Below are 19,100 nucleotides of genomic sequence, written 5' to 3'. Positions count from 1 at the left end.
ATGATTTCGTGAGTAACAAATCAGTAGTTCGGGACAATGGACCAACTTCTAGAGTAACTGGTTTCGAAATTTCATTAACAATCGGCTTTCCTGAAAATCCAAGGGAAACATTTTTAGAGCCTGAGAGCGGAGCCCCTGGAATCTCGTCATGACTGATAGTAGTCCTACTTGCCCCTGTATCAATCAGAAACTTTCTGTCTTTCCCTAATACTTGACTGTGTACATAGGGACCCTCTTGATCTACAGGTATCTCGATGAGAGGCAAGCCTACCTCCCTCTCTAGGCTGTTTCATGAATACTGTTGATACTCTGGATACTCTGTCTGAGCATACTGGTACATCTGCTGTGTAACATGCTGTGTTGCAGCGATAGGCTGCGGTGCTGTAACTGTCTGTTGTGCATTCTGTGGTGGTTGAGAAATCTCTGAAACTTGTTCTTGTCTAGGCGGACGTGGTCTTTCTTTAGTCTTACCAGTAGCAATGTTGTGTTTCAGAACTGCACACTCGTTTATAAAATGACCTGGCTGTTTACAATAATTGCATGTCCCTTTAACGGGAGCTGCAGGATGACTGGCTTGATTCGGACCCCTCTTCTGACTGTCTTGTGGAACAGATTGTGCAACTAATACTTTCATTTTCGTGTCTTTCATACGTCTCCTTTCGTGTTCTTGCTCTTCCCTGATTCTGTTCTGGTGATACTGGAGCATTTGTAACATTTGTGACGGAGTATTAGCTTGCCAACTACTTTCGACTTTCAATACTCGATTTTTAACTTGTGGACTTGAATTCTCGACCAGTTTGGTAACAAAAAGATGAGGGTACGATTCACTACTTGTTTTCAGACCACTGTTAATAATAAAACATTTTTCGAATCTCGAATAAAAATCACTAGTGTCTTCATCCTGTTTCTGTTTACAAGCTGAGATTGCATCCCAATCTTCCTTTTTCGTGGCTAGTAATCTTGGCAAAACCTGGATCAATAACTCGGGCAATTCTTTAACTTTACCCCCAAGACCGGTACCTGGTACTCGTGAATTATCTTCAGCTTCTAGAGCTGCCCAATCTATCTTTTTCTCTCCCACCTCCCATTCTTTTTCCTTGAGTTTTTCATATACCCCTGCGGGCAACAGGACTTTTAACATTTTAATAATATCAGGATACGTGTATTCTCCCATACGGAGCATGTCTTTTAATTCTCGATGGAACCCTGCTGGATCTTTGTCGTGACAGGGAATTAACTTTTTCATCTCTAAGAGTTCCATCTTTGTAATGGGGGTGTAAACAAATACTCGTTCTAGATCACCACCCGCTGTCCTAACTGGGTGTACTTCTCGTAACGGATGCTGTCTATCTATGTAAAATGATTTACTTTCTGGAGGTGAGACACGAACAAAATGCGGATTCAGAAACGTTCGATATTTGTGGCGCTGTTCTAGAATGACACTAATTAAATCAGTACCTAGACCTCTCCATCTATACTGGAGTAACTCGTTCAAAACATCATGTAGCGGACCTGGATCAGAATGCTGTCCCTCATACAGTGTGATGAGGTGCTGGATCATATACATACCCACCAGTCGCTGCTCGGCTGGGGGCAGTTTCAGAAACATTTGTGCCACTATTTCATCTGGAAAAGTGGTAGAATCAGTAGTCCATCGGACTGCTGATCGGGCTAGTTCTTGTTCATGCATGGTACTAAGTTCACTATAACCTATTCGCGATTTCAGAATGTGATCGGTAGCCTGGAATACTTGCTCAAGAGAACCTTGTTCTGGTGCTGGAGGAGGGAAAACTTTCTTGTGATCTAGGCGTGAATGTCGGTCGGGAAGTCTAGTTCTACCTACATACGCTATTCTGGAGGGATTCTCGTCGTCTACCTCTTCAGTACGAGAGTCGTCTTCTTTCTCGGTTACTTGTGCTGCTTCTCGTTTCTCGTGTAACTTTATTATTTCCCTACGGATTTTCTTGTACATACTCTCTATACAGTTCTGTGTCTTGTGTCTTCCCTCGGCTATATGGTCACTCCATCTGGTCAGGACTTTCATTTCCTCCGGATCTTTATCCGGATAATCTTGTTCTCTTATTAAACAATTAATTAGAAACTTTAAAAGCATGAGCTGAATCTCGACTTTCCTTTGAACCATGGCATCGCCAATACTTCCTGGATCTACTCCTGTACGGATGAAACGATATATTCTGTCTAGATAACCTTTCATATTCGGTAGGGTGTCCAAATATTCGGTCACCCGTCTTACACGCAATGAATATATGACCATATTACCATCGCCTGAAACTGGATCATAACGGCATTCAGTAAGTGCTCGCTTGATATTTGTAAATGTCTGAATTTTTGGCGAACGCTGTAACGCTCGTTCATGTAGCTCAAGTATCGTCATACGTCTGTGTTGAGGCGGGGTTCCAGGAGGACTTCCCCCCGTGGCCCCTAGACTAGAATCGTCTACGGGTATCGTACGTGCTGGGAGAGTGACTGATGTAGCGGGTACATGTACTGTAGGCTGGACCGGGGGTACCGTAACAGGTGCTGCAACGGGTGCCCCGGTGGCAGGAGGAACAGGAATTACATTATTTACAGGAGCAGGCGGGACAGGATTTGCATATTCTGGGACTGTGTCGTCCAAATAGGACGAGAGAAAAATATCAGCTGCGGTCGGTTTATGACGTAGCTTAATCGGAACTAATGGCGGCGGAAAATTACATGGTGCTTCCGGGGTTGCTTTCGGCAAGCCCTCGGCAAGAAGAGGATACATACCCTTAATAAGGGCATTTCTCTGTCTGTCTGACTGTTCGGCTTTAACTCGTTCACCTACTTCGATCAATTCCCTTTCTTGGGCTCTTTCTGAGGATTCCCTACTTAATTCTGTTTTTCTGATTTCTTTTTCGGTTCTTCTATGAGATTCCTTGCGCCATAACTCGATGGCATCTTTCTGGGACTGTCTGGATTTCTTTTTCCATAACGCTTCTTCTACTCGCATGATGCACTCGGCATCCCACGTACCTGATGCGGGCCATCTATATTTCTCTTATAATTCCTTGGTGTACTCCACCCATAAGTCTAGATATAATATGGCACTCAAGCCATGCTTATGATACATAAAATAACCTGGACTGTCCCTAGGCGGGACAGGAACTGCTTCCTCTAATAACCCTTTTCTGGTTTTTAACTGACGTAATTTCGAGAATAGAGGCATTGTTTAGGCTGGAATCTGGACACAATACAATACACGATAAACACAATAATAACTGGAAAAACAAATCACTCATACCACGACATTGAAAACACATGGAATAACATTTAAAATAACAGTTCGGACAGAACACATGAATTTCTCGAGAACGGAACTTACTAGAATGACTAGATGCACTGCTAAAACAGTACGAAACTTACCGGTCCTATAAAGAGACACGTCAGGACCCGCGTCCACCTAGGTGAACACTTCGTGTTGGATCTGCGTACCCAAACCCACGGACCAGGGACAAATTAATTGACCCTGTCTAGATACTACCCCAGCAACGGTACTCACCGGGCAGCAAGAACGGAAGGCCTCGGACTGGACTGGACTGCTACGACGACGGACTACGAACTTCGGACTTCAGTTACAGGTGGGCCTCCGGATACCTCGGACCTTGGACTCTCGGCTTGGGCTCTGGTCGGGACTCGCCGCGTTCCTCACCGCCTCGTCTGGATGCTGGACCGCAACCTCCGTCTCCTCCGTGGGCCTGAGGGATACTTGAAGCAGAAATATCTGCACGTGCACGGTATGGTTCCGTCACGGCTGCAGAGGATCAGGGGGCCTGCGTGGCTTCTCCGGCGCGTGGGGAAAGGGCAAGTCCCTGTTCGGGCGCCATTATGTGGTAAATAAATAATTAATTACCGGTTCTATTTTTTAATACAGTGAATGAAACAGATAGCTCAATAAATAAGAGTCAGGATTCGAGGTATCTTGAGTCTACAGGCTTTAATCAGGCATAAAGGACAGGAACAGGACAGCCTGCAATAGTACGGGATAGCAGCTGCCAGGGAAGGGACAAGGGATTGGGGCCTTTCAGTAACAGTTCACAATATATATATCAAAACAATTGCATTACATTCAATACAGTAGGCGTAGCAGTAGGCGTGACTCGTAGCAGTCGCGAAAGATAAGGGCAAAATGATGTAACAAGAAGGCGTGTACAGGGCGTATACATAGACATGTGATGTAAACGTAACAGAAGTGTCATAAATGGGGCGGAAACATGGAGGGGGCTACCCGAGCAGCTGGGACCTCTAACCTAGTGGTGCGCACAAACAGGCAATGACGTGTTACCAGGGAACTGGGGGCTATGACTTCTGCGCTAGAAGAGGAGACTAAAGTCTGGAGTGTCAGAGCGACATGTACCTAAGGCATATCTGATATCTGGTGTTTGGAGTACATGTTGATAGAATCCAAAAGTTATCAGGGCAAAGATTACTAGACATTAGGACTGGTGCATGCATAACTTTACATGTATTGCGTGTGCTAGGAATATTCTATGAATATTAATACAGTATTTCTCTTACATGGAGACAGTAAGGCTAGACCATGACGGAAACTATTGATGCGATTCAGTAGCTTAGGAATGCAGAGAAGGAGGGTTGGACTGATAACTAGAATCATAACATACTCTTGGCAGACTGGGAGGCAGAGCCAGGCCGGGCCGGGCACTGCGAGGCAGAAAGTAAGCGAAGGGTCAGGGATGCAGGTGGGGGCTGTATCGCTCCTCGGAGAGGGTTCAGGAGACAGGAGCTGAATCTGGTGTCCAGGCCCTTTTGAGGCCTAGAAACGGGGACAATTCAATGAATTAACGTGCACACTGTAAAATGTGGCAACGTAGGTTTACATAGACCTAATATTCGTTGCTTTCACGAGGACTGGAAACTGGCATACTAGAGATGGACACAACTGTAATTGCGTCTTTAATCGATCAGAGGGGAATACATGCATATCGATCATGCACATATAGCATAATATGGGGAACACGTAGGCACATACAACATGGCAAAATTTACTTTTCCACATTAGACTTAAAGTTTTGTGTTTGCCAGCTAGCTCAGAGTTCACTAGAAACTTTCTCGAATAGGCAAGGAGGATTTTAACCTCCCTGGATAGACAAGAAGGGATTTAGTTTCTGACAACCATAGAACATGACAACTTTGCTCTCCCCTAATCAAGAGTGTATCTCTAGAGTCGTGTGAAAACAATAGACAACTTATTTTACTCAGTCAGTACGTGCATTCTTAGTTTCACCAGTTTGTAGAGAAATAAGAGATGGGCGTGGTTCAATAAAAGATGTTATTTATTGATCAGTCTCTTTTCTCATACAAGAGAAATGAATCGCTATTATTGCAATACTTGTAGTTAAGTAAAGTGCATACAGTAGAGACAGAATTATAAAATAATACTTTAAAAGCATTGATATGGTTTCTGAGCCATATGATACTTTAAAATGGATAAAATAGATACATACATATATACATTTGACTAATCGTACTCAACTGGTGCTTCTAACCACGCCTACTCCAATGTACCTGACCTAAGCCTAATACGTGGGCGGGAGTAGATAAGTAGCAGTTTAAGTTAAGTTTATTTTGCCAAGGGACTGATTCGAGAATTCTCTGCAAGGGGTTATTCAGTTCTGTACCAGAGATCTAGAATGATGGAGGGCTGGTATCTCTTATCCTAGGTCTTGATATTCCAGTTGCCTGCGAGGGCTGCTTGGAAGCGCCGGAGCTGGATTTCTCGGCAGGAGAAAGGCAGCGTCTCGTTCTCAGCGCGTCAGGAAGGCAGGGCAGCGTCTGTGGGCTTCGCTCTCTGCTGGGCTCCTCAGCACGTCTCGCTGCTCCGATCTCGTCACCACCGCATGTGTTTGCTTAAGGCAATGTCGGTAATATTTATACCTGAAAGGTCCCGAGATTGACGTAAGGATGGACATATATACGTCAATAAGGATGTCATATGAACGGGCTCGTTCGCACATTCTTTTGCTGAATTTCTCGGTGAAATCAAAACAATGGCTATGGGAATTTCCCAGGTCGCCGTAGGTTTGATTTGTTTTGAGAACTCCGTATGCCTTATCAGGGGCTGGAGGAATATCGCTTGTCTAATTAGATGGCATGCGTTATGACCTAATCAGATAACGCGCTTCTGTGCCGTGGTGTGGCTTAATCAGATAACGGTTTTTGCACCGTTGGATGGCTGCTAGTTAATTATTAACCAAACCAGGGTCAGGAATAGGGGAATCGATACAGTACCTATAGGAATACATCACACTGGTTTATAAAAACTATGTAAATTACAACTATTCTCTCAAACCTTATCATGTACTTTTCGTCTCAAATGGCAGGCACGTTTATCTGTTACTTATGATGTTGATGATGAATGGATTGACCTGCTGGAAAATGTAAATAGAGGGGCTCGATAAGCCCGATTGAAAATTTGCCCGTTCAGACTTTTACAGGATTGGCATTGGTCTCCAATTAAATCAAATAAAGCTGGACTCCTCCCTCATACCAACTGTTGGAGCTGTGAGGCTCCTGGTTGTGACATAATTCACATTATATGTACTTGCCTTATGGTTCAATATTATTGGTTCTACACAGGTCAGGTTTTACAACATACTCTGCCTCTGGGTTTACGGTTAACATCAGCTACCATTCTCTTGCATGATTTACGAAATTTACCACACCTTTCCAAACCACAATGTCGTCTTTTATATACTGCCCTAGCCACAGCTAAACTTTGTCTACTAAGACAACTGAAATCTCTGACTCCACCCTGTCAAGAGTCCAGGATGGTAACTATGGCTCAAACTGCCTCCTATGAAAGAGTCATTTATACTTTGCATGATCAGATAGATTTATTTAATCAAGTCTGGGCTCCCTTCTTGCAAATGAATAATGTTTCTGTGATGGACAATGTCGATAGTGGATACCACAGTATCATAATTGGTTTCTCTCTCTTATCTTTCTTTGATTTCTATTTTTTTTCTTACTATTATCTTTTTACTTTCTTCCCTTTCTCAATTTTATTGTTACAGCGTTGGATCCTAGCACTACAAAGATATGGTAAATGCCCACGTGTCAGAGGGGGAATTACTTCCCCCTCTGCAAACGCGCCAGGGGGCTGCCTTGCAGAAAGGTGTAAAAAGGGGCATGGCCTCATTACACCTCTCTGCAACACAGCCCCCTGACACATCCTGGAGGATCCTGGTGGGCTAATTGCCCCCCATGGACCCACAGTATGCAAGGGGAATTAGTTCCCCTCTGCAAATGCACCAGGGGGCTGTGTTGCAGAGAGGTTTAAAAAGGGTCGTGGCCTCATTACACCTCTCTGCAACACAGCCCCCTGACACATACTGGAGGATCCTGGTGGGCTAGTTGGCCCCCAGGGACCCCCAGTATGCAAGGAGAATTAGTTTCCCCTCTGCAAACACACCAGGGGGCTGCGTTGCAGAGAGGTGTAATGAGGCCATGCACCTTTTTACACCTCTCTGCAACGCAGCCCCCTGGCGTATACTGGAGATTCCTGGTGGGCTAGTTGGCCCCCAGGGACCCCCAGTATGCAAGGGGACTTAATCCCCCAACCTAGAATGTGCTTCGGGGCGCGTTTGCACCGTGGTGAAGGTAGGGGGCAGGGCTTCAGGTGATATGTGTTCAAACATGCCCTGTGGCGCGTTTTAAGTTGGGGAATTAATTCCTCTTCAATCCATAGGTCGGCTTGGGGCCAAGTAGTCCAACAGGTACCTCGAGTAAGCGCCACGGAGCTGCATTGCAGAGTGTTGTAAAAAGGGGGCCTGCCCTCTGAAGCAATGCAGCTCCTGGCACATACAGGAGGTACCTGGTGTGCTAGTTGGCTCACAGAGTACCTCAGGATTGAAGAGGAATTAATTCCCCAACCTAAAACGCGCCACAGGGCGTGTTTGCACACAGGTCACCTCAGGCCCTGCCCCCTTCCTTCACTATTGAGCACAATATTCCTCTAAAATTAGCAGAACTACGAATTCCGATTTACTCACCTGTTATCACGAGAGACGTCAGTGCTGCATCTTTGAGCCCAGTACAGACCCTGAGAAGTAAATCTAAGCGTACCTACCAGTAACGTGTATTTCCTTCCATAGGAATCTATTGTGTGGTTTTCACCAGAAAAGTTTCTAAGTGTCTATTTTTGAAACGTACAAATATTCCTATAAAATCAGCCGAACTACGAATTCCGATTTACTCACCTGTTATCAGGAGAGACCTCAGTGCTGCATCTTTGAGTCCAGTACTGATCCTGAAAAGTAATTCTAACCATACTTACCAGTAACTTGAATTTCCTACCATAGGAATCCATTGTCTGGTTTTCACCAGAAATGTTTCTGTGTCTATTTTCACAAACGAAAAATATTTCCAAAAAATTGCCTGTATGACTTAAACACATTCTTTCATCTGTTTACAGGAGATGCACCAGTGCGGGAACCAGGATCCACGACTGAGTAAGAAAAAGTAATGATAACACTACTTACCTGCTAAGTGAATTTCCTCCCGTAGGTTAACATTGGTGATTCTATGTGGAAAAAATTCTGTCAACTTTTAAAATACAATAATATTCCTTAAAAATCACTACTGTAACTAAAACAGTTTTACTCAACCGTTTACAGGAGGTGTCTGAGGACTGAATCTACGATCCAGTCCTGTGGTTAGAAAAGTAATCCATAAAGTAACTAATTGCATTTAACTACAAAAACACATTCAGGCCAATGGTGCTGTGTGTTTGAAATTGTGTTGGCCGTTGCAACAACTGTAACTACTGTACTTTAAAGTCTTTTGCCTACTTGCAAAGTATTTAAACTAAAGTAATTCATTCTGAGAAAGTATATTTTGTAATGTAATGTATACTGTAATTACAATGTAATTTAAAATACTACAAGTATACAGTTATCCATACAGTCACTCACACAATCACTGAGTCTTATGTATACTTATTTATAAACAACAACTGACACATACACTGCCTTTCATTTTTCTACTTTGTTGGACATGTACCAGTAAGAGATATATTTGCTCATCACCACACCCATAAAGAAATTCACTCACCCAAACAACTGTTATAACATGCAGTATTAACGTCATATATCTACTAAATAAACTATTCACACATCTTTGGGCAGTCACACACCTCCCACCGAACCACATACACATTCACTCTCCCATACAAATACTCAGTTAACTAATCAATAACTAATATAGACTTTCACATAGCTAGTAACCAACTGTAGAATCAGTTTACACAACAACTGACAAAGTGATACAGATATTCACACAGTTTAGTCACTATCCAATATATTTAGAGAGACACTTTAAATTAGTCAAGTAAACAGTCAATCACACTGCTACTAAATCCTCCCTCTAGAAATTTATATGTATATATCCACTCATTCTTCAATGTAAATTGCTATATATATATGGCGCGTTTTTCGGCACCCGACATAAAGAGTGACCCCCGCAAACGGTGCAAATTGGAGCCTGAATATATATATATCTATATAATACATATTTAAATAACGAAGCAAACCACATTCACTGGATGATGTCATCAGTGATGTCATTTGAGATGTGGTCAGTGATGTCACTGACCATGTCATGAATGATGTAATATGTGACATTATCAGCAGTAGATTGCGGGCGCGCGAGATATAGTTAGTACAACTAACTATATCGGAGGAATTTCAATGGTTTTGTACAAGTGAAATGTCCAGCTAACTATAGCACCCCTAAAACCTACAGTTTTTTTCAGTGAATTTCTAAGGTTTTTTAAATGCTAATTCCTAACTATATCAGGCCTGAAACCTATGTTTTTTTTCGGTGAATATATATATATATATATATATATATATATATATATATATATATATATATATATATATGAATTTTTTGGATTAAATGTTTAACTATTCATACTATTATTGTAATGTACTTCCTGCTTTTATATTACATATGCTTGTATTGTCTTATATTTATAAAATGCTATTAAAGAATTTCAACACAAAATAAGAAGCTCACATGGATTTAGTAATTTCACAAACTGAAAAAATGTAAACGTGGCCATGAAAATAAATAATTTCTACCCGGGCTCTTATCTCCAATATCTAAGGGTTTACAGATGTGGAGATATGCACTTGAATGCACATTTTTTCTTGTTTTTTTTTTCGACCATGACAATATTTTTCCATGTAGCAATAACTTCATGAAACAGGAAGATTTTGACTATTGCACCTGTTCTAGGAGTATTTTCAGTGTGTATTTATGTTGATAAACTGCACTTGGAGTGAATATGGATTGTGAGTGAGGGAATGTTAGAGTCAGTTATTGAACAAGTAAATATCTGGTCATGTATGTTGGATTTGCAGAGACGGAACCAGACAACAGAAGCGAGATGTTCATGATGTCATGCAAAGTTAAAAAGAATGATGAATAGAGTGTACTGTAACTACATCATGATGTAGTGTTCTTGGGTGGAGTTGGCTGCCCGTGGGGGTTTGATTGCAGGGCCGGGCCCCGCTCTCACTATGCATTGCTTTTGACCTCACACAATACATCACTCATAGCATGGGCTAAGACAACATTGATAGCATGACTGATTTCCCTACTACCCCTAACTATCATCTTGCCCCTCCCAAAACTGTACTATGCACACCAGTCATCTGAAGGCATATCTACCTAACGGTACTAAATGGAAGATTTGCCGCTGACTCCCCCCGGCCACCTCATTTCACACAGAACTTGCAAATTCTACAATAGACTATACTTTAGTTTCTCTTTCCTTCTTTCAGCATGTAACAGGTTTCTGCCTAGGAGACCAAGGGGACAGTGACCTTCGGCCCCAAGAAGTCTTAATTCAAGCTCACTCCCACAAATCGATACTTAACCCATTCGGAAGACATGCCTGCCACACCACAAACCTAAGAAGAATCAAGTCATCCGTAGCAAAACTACAGTTAACCGAGCTTAATTATCCCATTGGAACAGCTTTGTTTGCAAACTCTTATTCAACCACAGTTAGATACTCTGCTCCCAATGATCCAACAGCTGCAGGGAAGGTCACACGCGCACAGAGGACCAATTTGATACTTCTCAAAAAATCTATAAACAAACTTTTGAGATCGTTGAGGCTTTGCCCTGGGGACGAGAACTTAAACTACCAACTTCGCAATAGAAAGGCCAAACTCAAAAAAACTCAAGTGGGACATTATTAAGTCCAATGAAAACGTATTCTGGGCAAAACTTCACCATGACGCTAAAGGAATTAAGAGTGCACGCTTTTGGTCAACTTTAAATAAAATCTTACACCGGGTACGCGGAGGCTTAACCCCTTCGACGCTCATGACGAGCTCAGCTCGTCATGAGGTACACCTCTCGTACGCTCATGACGAGCTGAGCTCGTCATGAACAATGGGAATCAACAAATCTCAGCACAGGAGGGGAATACATAAAAAGCATTGATGGTGTTAACATCGCATATTACAGAAAATTCATGGATATCCTTTTTAGATTCTCATTTTAAACAACAAATGATCACAAGTATTTCCGGACAGCCAACCAGTTCCACTCACCCAAACCGCGATGATTACAGAGGAAGAGCCCAACAAAATCGATGCTGTCATGATTTGGAAACAAATTTCTAAAGGGAGCAAAGAATGAGCCCAAGTCCGAAGGGGATTCCACCAGCCCTTTTTAAACAAGACCCGGAATACTGGCCAGAAACACTGGACCCTCTCTTCTGTTCTGACGGGTGTTCTGGGTCCCTGCCCGCATCATGGATTGGCTCCATTATTTCACCAATCTACAAGGCAGGCAACAGAACTTTACCAAACAATTATCGCCTGATTGCATTACTAGATGTAGAGGCTAAATATTTTGCAAGCAATCTACTTGTAGAGCTGCAGGACTGGGCAAAAGAGAACAACATAATCCCTCAGTACCAAACAGTGTTCTGCAGAGATACTGGTACAACAACTAACCTACAAGAAATGTCACTACTCATCGGCAAGGCAAAGCTATCTAAACAAGCTCTTTATTTCTGCTTTGTGGATTTGGAGGCGGCGTTCGATAATGTCAAATGAGCAATACTGTGGAGGAAATTGTCACTATGGGTGAGCCCCCCCCTTCTCTACTGACCCTCCTGATACAACTAGAATCCAATACTGTGCTTCAACGCCTGATTTACAGCGAAGCAGGTATTATTGAGATGAGGTGAAGTGCTATGTGAAATGTGATTGAGTTTTAAAAATGTCTCAAAGAAATGCCCTTGTGGAGAGTTTAATAAAAGGGTCCCAATGATGAAGCATGCCGCCAACTAGGTAGGTGGGTGAGGAGTCTTCTCAAACAACCACTGGTTGTCTGTGCTCCTGTTTAAAGTTGTATAGGCCACTAACAGAGACCATGCCCCTCTGTGCCTATGTCCTTGTTGTTTATTGCTTAACTTGGGGAAGAGGACATAGCCCCATTCAAATGTCTTCACTCTCCCGTTGTTTACTGTTACTAAATAAATATTACATTACTTAAATTAAAAAAAAATAGAAATTCACTGAAAATACAAAGGTTAAAGTAACATTATAGTCGGGTGAATATATCAACCGTGGGCAATGAACTCCGCTCCGCTAAAGGAGGTTGCGGATTTTTGCTCACTACTCATTCCATTGAAATCACAGAATTCATGCGATAACTCTGCTCCGACTCCACCACAGAGTTAGCTACTGCACCCACAACCCTTTGATAAAACAACTTTACCTTTACATGCCAAAAAAGCATATAACCAATTCACAAAAATGATCTTTGAAAAATATCAGGCAATGAGAGAGGTGATGGTTTTTGGGTCCCCCTAACCTAGCAGAGGACCAAGCGGATGCCTTGAACCCAAATAGCATATCATGCTGAACGATACGATGGTGGTTCCATCCTACTTGGATCACAACAAGCAAAGTTATGGACAAAAATACAATGCCAACCAAAGGCACTGCAAAGCATTATGGGGCGAGATTCTAGAGTGCATTGAGTATTATAGTATTAGCTACCAGCTGAGCTGGGAGAGCCCCGCTTGAGGAAGGTTTTGATATTGGATACTATAATATATCTCACTTATAAGTCAGTCACGCACCCACTAAATCATCCATACAGACACTCATACACTCACTCATTCTTCGATCACACCTTGGCGTATATATACATATATATATATATATATGTATATAAAACATTCTTAAACTTTTTAGAAACACTCGGTCACTGGATGATGTCATGAGTGATTTTATTTGAGATGACATCAGTGATGTCACTGACCATGTCATGAGTGATGTAATATATGACGTCATCAGCAGTGCATTGCACGGGCACAAGTAATTGTTAGCTGAGCCAACTATAACAGCTACATTTCTCTGGTATTGTACAAGTGAAATGTCAGCCTAACTATAACGTTCTTGCTGTAACCTGTGTTTTTTTTCAGTGACTTTCTACCGTTTTTTAATTGCTAAATATCTATATATATATAGCTCCACCCTAAGATGCCACTGCTTGAATCTTCGACTTAATTGACAAAAATTATTTTCTTAAAGTTTTTCAGGAGCTGGGATTCCTTCAGCTGATGGAAACACATCAAAGCCATGGATTCCCCACGACTCTATTCTTTTCTTCTAACCGTGATCACAGGTCAGTGAACTTATATGACAGAAGTCACACATAAGCACACTATGAGTACTCACCAGAGGGATTAAATACCCGATAATTAATCATGGTGTATGGACAAGTGAGATAGACATTCCGACCCTATGCATTATGGACCCTTGCAAAGCTCCACTTAATCAATCATGCTACGCAGCTGTACTCTTGTGTAGCCACTTTCAATTACATACTGTATTTATGCATGGTAAAATTATGTGTTTAATAAATAAAACACAGTTTATTGAATATAGGGATTTGAAAAATGGTCCGTGGTAAACACACTGCTTAAATTTACCAAAAACTATGGGGCTTATTTTCGAGAGGGTTGTGCCACGTTTGCACCGGGCAGTGTGGTGGATGTGAGATGCAAACCTTTAAGTCAGATTTTTTGAAACCACACAAAGTCACTTTGCGCGGCTTCTGAAATCTGGAGTACGCAACATAGCGCACATTGCTGCTTTGGGTTACTGAGGCCTGGGCAGGCATTCCATGAGTGTTGCGTGGGTGTTCCCATGCAACGCCCATATATTTTGATGCATCCTGGGATTTACAAGAACTTGTGAACCTGAAAATGCACCAAAATCTTATACCTTTCCAGGGGAGGTGTAAGAAGAAGGAATGTCTCTATTTCTTCTCATTTTTATCTCTTTCTATGTGTGCTGCATTCTGCACCTTTACACCCTTCTGCACTAATTGCATCCTGCAGCACACACAGAAAGAGGAATCTGCCACCCAGGATTGTTTTTCAACTGGAAGGTGTCCCTTCTTGCAGGAAAACAATCCTTCATGTAACAAAGACAGCCTTGTGCCATGGTGCCTGCAGTGGGGATAGTATGCCAACAGGGTGTAGGCGAATGGATAGGACTGCAGCATATTGCCTTAAGTAGGGCACATTCCTGCCGTTTCCCTGTCACGCAGTGCAGTGAGGTAACCTCCTGCACCACACTGCATCAAAAGCACATCAATGAGCCCCTACATTCAGAGATGTATTCATCCGCTTGAACTAGTAGTTCGTCTGGTAAGTTGTACCAAACAAGTATTTCCTGGTGATGCTCTGTCCAATCCATAGGACATATACCCTGGGCTGGTTCTCAAGAGTATAATTGTGCACAATGTTGATTTATGGACAGGAGAAATCCAGCCTGATGCACAAGTGCTTACTTTCCCTTTTCTTTTTGATTTCTCCCAACTACCCTCCCCCTCCTCTTCTTAGAGTTTCGGCGTGATCTGGTCTCCTTCCCACTCTGTCCATGCAGCCTCTGTTATGTTGGCCACACAGAACGCAAAATTAGGACAAGAATTCTTGAACATAAGAGCAACATCAGGACCAGCCACATGAAATCCACAATTGCGGCACACTTTGCAGAAAACAGACACAACATTGCACAGTTGAAATTCACTGTGCTTGAAAACGTGCGACCCACAGAAACCATGAACATGAAAGACAAACTGCTCCAAAGGGAGAATTTTTGGATCAGATACTTATGCACGATGCAACCCACAGGGTTAAACGATAGAATGGAATTTCTTTGCTATTTGTGATCATTATCACCCTTCATATTATCCTTGCTCATGAAGTGCTCACGCCATAACCATGTATCTTTTTATGTTACATTATGAACACATGTATTTTGATTTTTAAGTTACTTTTGAATTCACTTCCAAATTCACAATTCAACGTTTACTCCTTTAGCACAGTCACACCGTGTTTTACACAAGTTTCACTTGTTTTATGTGGATGCCGCTTATAATACGCGTTTCCGTTTATTTTTACCATTACAAAATGGCCACCACTCTTTTTCACTTCCCAGTCCTCTTTCTATCTCTGCCAATCATCAACACATTGCTTTTTTTTATAACTTTACTTGAACCCACCTCTCGCATAGATGCATGTTCCCCTATACGCGAGCAACAGCTTAGGACTGTCTCTTAAAATGCTTTCAGTAAGTAATATACTTTTTTTACCTGCCCGCATTGCCCGATACCGCACAACGCAATGCCGTATAATTGTCGGACACCTCGGCGCTTTCACAAATAACCAGTATTCGTTTCACCATTCACCACATTTATCATCGCACGCTACGCGTTGTAATCTTTCACTCTTAACACACAAGTTACGCATATCTTTCTTTCAGCACTGGTTTAGTATGCATGTTGCGATTATGTTTTTACTCCCTAAATAACCTCCCGTATGCTGTTCATTTTCCGCACTGCACGAGACTCATTATTTAGCACACGCCAACGGCCATCATCACCTTTGACTGCTCTTTATGATTTGCACTCTTTTTCTAGGGACGTTTGTAACTTATTTATCCAGTTCCGGACACTGCGCACTAATGAGCACTTTGATGTCATGTAGTAGGTGGAGAATTGCTCCCCATTATCAGCCCGTATATTTGTTTTTCTTATAGAGATTTCCCCTGAAGAAGGGCCTATGGAAGGCCCGAAATGCATAGGGATACATAACAAAGCATTTGGGATACACAACAAAGCATTTTGGATATACCTTTGCACCAAATTTGGAATGAATAAATTCTTGACAATTGAAAAACCATTAATGAAATAAAATTATTAATGATGGATGAAACTCATTGTTTTGATTAACTCAATTACACCCTTTGTCGGGTACTACCTACGCTGTGCGCAGGGGGACAACTCCTATCAGGATTTGCTTTTTCGTTCTATCTCCAAACGCCCTGTGGTCCAGAGAGCGAAGCCCCAGCAGCACGCGACAATCTTGCCAACTTTTCAATTTCCGTTGGTGCGTGTCTTACCGACTTTCTTCGTTTTTAAATATGTGTCAGGCTTCTCATTGCAGGCCTGTGTGTCCGCACTTTCACCTATGTTTTTTTTAAACATGTGTCAAGCCTGCCATTGCAAGCCTGTGTGTGTGCACTTGCACCTCTGTGTGTTTAAACATGTGTCAAGCCTGCCATTGCAAGCCTGTGTGTGTGCACTTGCACCTCGGTGTGTTTAAACATGTGTCAAGCCGGCCATTGCAGGCCTTTGCATACACCAATGCACTTATGCTCTGGCTGGCCTCTCTAAACCACTGGCCAATTCCTTGGGGACCTTTCACTACCACTAGAGCACTTCTGGGGTAAGTCTTAAGCTGTGAAGCAGGTGGTAAGTGACAGGAAGGACAGGTACACTTGTATCCTGCCCAGGTGGTGAAGAATACCTATGTATGTTTCACTACCTACCCTTAAGATAACATAAGAAAATGGTTGACATTACCTCAAGCTGCAATAGAGGATTGCAGTGAAGTAGCCCCATAATGTTTCCTTTCATTGGATTCACAACACAAACCCTCTCCTGTGGTAAGGGTGGATTTGTCATCTATGCATTCCCTAGCGACAGCTAAAAGACATTGGGCATTGAACTGGAATGACAGACCTCTGCCATTTGAGGGCCTAGCTTGTAGATTGGAGGCAGAGGTTTTGGCAATTGTCCTCTGGGAGCCAGAGCATTATCCCCTACTTGAGAACAAGATCTGCATTCCGTGGCCTCATGGCAGACAGGGTTGAAGTTATAGGGTGATATCTGCGGTTCAACGGTAAACCCCCTGAATTACCCCCAACTTGAAAGTCACACCTCAGTACAACTACTGGTGCCATACTTCTACCAGGCAGAGATACACTTGTGGGGACATGGAACTGGAGAACCTAGGACTGCCGGGTGCACACTGACAGAGGACTCTGTTGTGCACAAGGAGGATTGATGCCATTGGAAGGGACAGAGTACCCTTCCTGAATAGTTGATGGCCTAGACTGACTACCTGTTGCTGTGTGTCACCCTGGTGTGTGCCCTCCAAAGTCTTGTTGGCTTGCCCCCGGTTCTTTTGGGGTCTTAGGAACATCAAAGATCTCCTGCAAGGATCCCACAGCATCTAATTGTGACACCTGCAGAGCTGTGCTCTCTTAAGTGCACACATTGTCAGCTGGATCCCAACTGGTAGCACGGTGTGAGCATGGAGCTACAAATTGTGCCTGGATGCCGGACTGCCTTGTGTGGAGCCCCAGAAGTCTTGCCCGAATCTAAGGTGTGTGGCCCCTGCATCATGGGGCTCATAACATGCATAAGGGTCTTGTTGATGATGAGCGGAATCACTGGTTGCAAGCTCTAGCGTGGCTTTCTCCATTGTGCCGCATCTTGCTCATGTGACACGCTGACTGCTTGCTCATTGCATGTGGTGACTGATTCACAGGTTTTGTCCATGGAGGTGAGGGCGTACCCGTAGTAGTGCCTCATTCTACCTCATACAGCCCTGCTAAACTTGTGCCTGTGTGTGACCAGAATTATCTGGTGCAACCGGCATCATCATCCACCAGATGTTGTGCTTCATTTCCAGGGGGATACTGAGAGTGCACACTTCATTGTGTGTGACTGGAGTTGTCTGGTTTGACTCGCATCAACACTCACCGGACATGGTGCTCAGATTGCTTGGTTGCTACTTGACTGGCTGTGTGTCTGACAGGGTGCCTCCTTCTTCCCAGAGGCTCTACTGCTTCTTTCCCCATTTATCGATTGTTCCTTTTGAGCCCTCAGAGTGGCAGACCACCTCTCCTCTCCTCACCATGCCTGATGACTTCATGTTGCTAGGTAGTATTGCCATATCGGGCCTGGGTAGTGAGAGTGATTGACTTGCATCACACTACATCGAAATGCCCATGTTTTAGCCATGTGACTTCTACCTGATGCAAGGTTTTGAAAGACAATATAATATGATTGTTACATTTTATTACAAAAACATGCAACTTTCATTTGAATGTCTTTGTAGATCCCAAAAACGACTAAGAAGCCAATTACGATGTTGGTCGGAAACTTGCCGCCTGACACCATCTCGGAATCAAGACTTACCGACTCGTGGTTCCGCCCGACCGATTACGATGCAACCAAACACTGTTCAGTCAGATTACCATTGTTTCCAATGGGAACTCGTGTTCTGCCGGACAATTGGCCATTTTATTTATTTATTTATTTTAAAGGTTTTATATAGCGCGAACAAGACTCTTGCGAGTATCAGAGCGCTTTACAAGTCAAAGTAGAAGGTGGGATATAGTCTACCACGAACAATGTGAGTAGGTTATAATACTACTAAATCTAGAGAATACGGTGCTAAGCTGGCGCAAACAAAATAAACAGCAGAACGAATAGGAGCACAAGAAACAGCAAGTAATACAATACATTGAATAGACATATAGTTCACATGAATTTAGCCATGAGGATAGCTTTCACTTCTCTTTTGAAGGAGGCGGAGGAAGGGTTCATTCGTGTTTCTCTGGGCAAGGCATTCCATATCCTAGGAGCCATACCAGAAAAGGACCGGTTATATGTTTTTTTTTTGGCAAATCGTTGAGGTTGCAGAA

The 19,100-nt window shown here is 42.9% G+C and overlaps 2 protein-coding genes across 7 annotated transcripts in view; one reads left to right on the top strand and one right to left on the bottom strand.

The window, feature by feature from the left end:
• The window catches only part of LOC144807723 (uncharacterized), a 1,505,442-nt gene that overhangs the window by 488,480 nt on the left and 997,862 nt on the right, over positions 1-19,100 (bottom strand). The window lies entirely within an intron of this gene.
• LOC144807725 (uncharacterized) overlaps positions 1-19,100 on the top strand; it is an 84,904-nt gene that overhangs the window by 29,518 nt on the left and 36,286 nt on the right. Inside the window, exons 2-3 of one of the 2 annotated variants that reach the window (XM_078673391.1) lie at positions 8,474-8,510; positions 13,626-13,719. In XM_078673391.1, the coding sequence (XP_078529517.1) occupies positions 13,674-13,719 (46 nt within the window). In that variant the 5' untranslated portion in view covers positions 8,474-8,510; positions 13,626-13,673. Of the gene's footprint in view, positions 1-8,473; positions 8,521-13,625; positions 13,720-19,100 lie in introns of both variants that reach the window. The other variant, XM_078673390.1, reaches the window with a different exon arrangement.

This window comes from Lissotriton helveticus, chromosome 1_2 (genome assembly GCF_964261635.1).
Source record: "Lissotriton helveticus chromosome 1_2, aLisHel1.1, whole genome shotgun sequence".
In the NCBI taxonomy this organism is placed as follows: Eukaryota; Metazoa; Chordata; class Amphibia; order Caudata; family Salamandridae; genus Lissotriton; species Lissotriton helveticus.
This window is presented reverse-complemented; position numbering and strand designations above follow the sequence as displayed.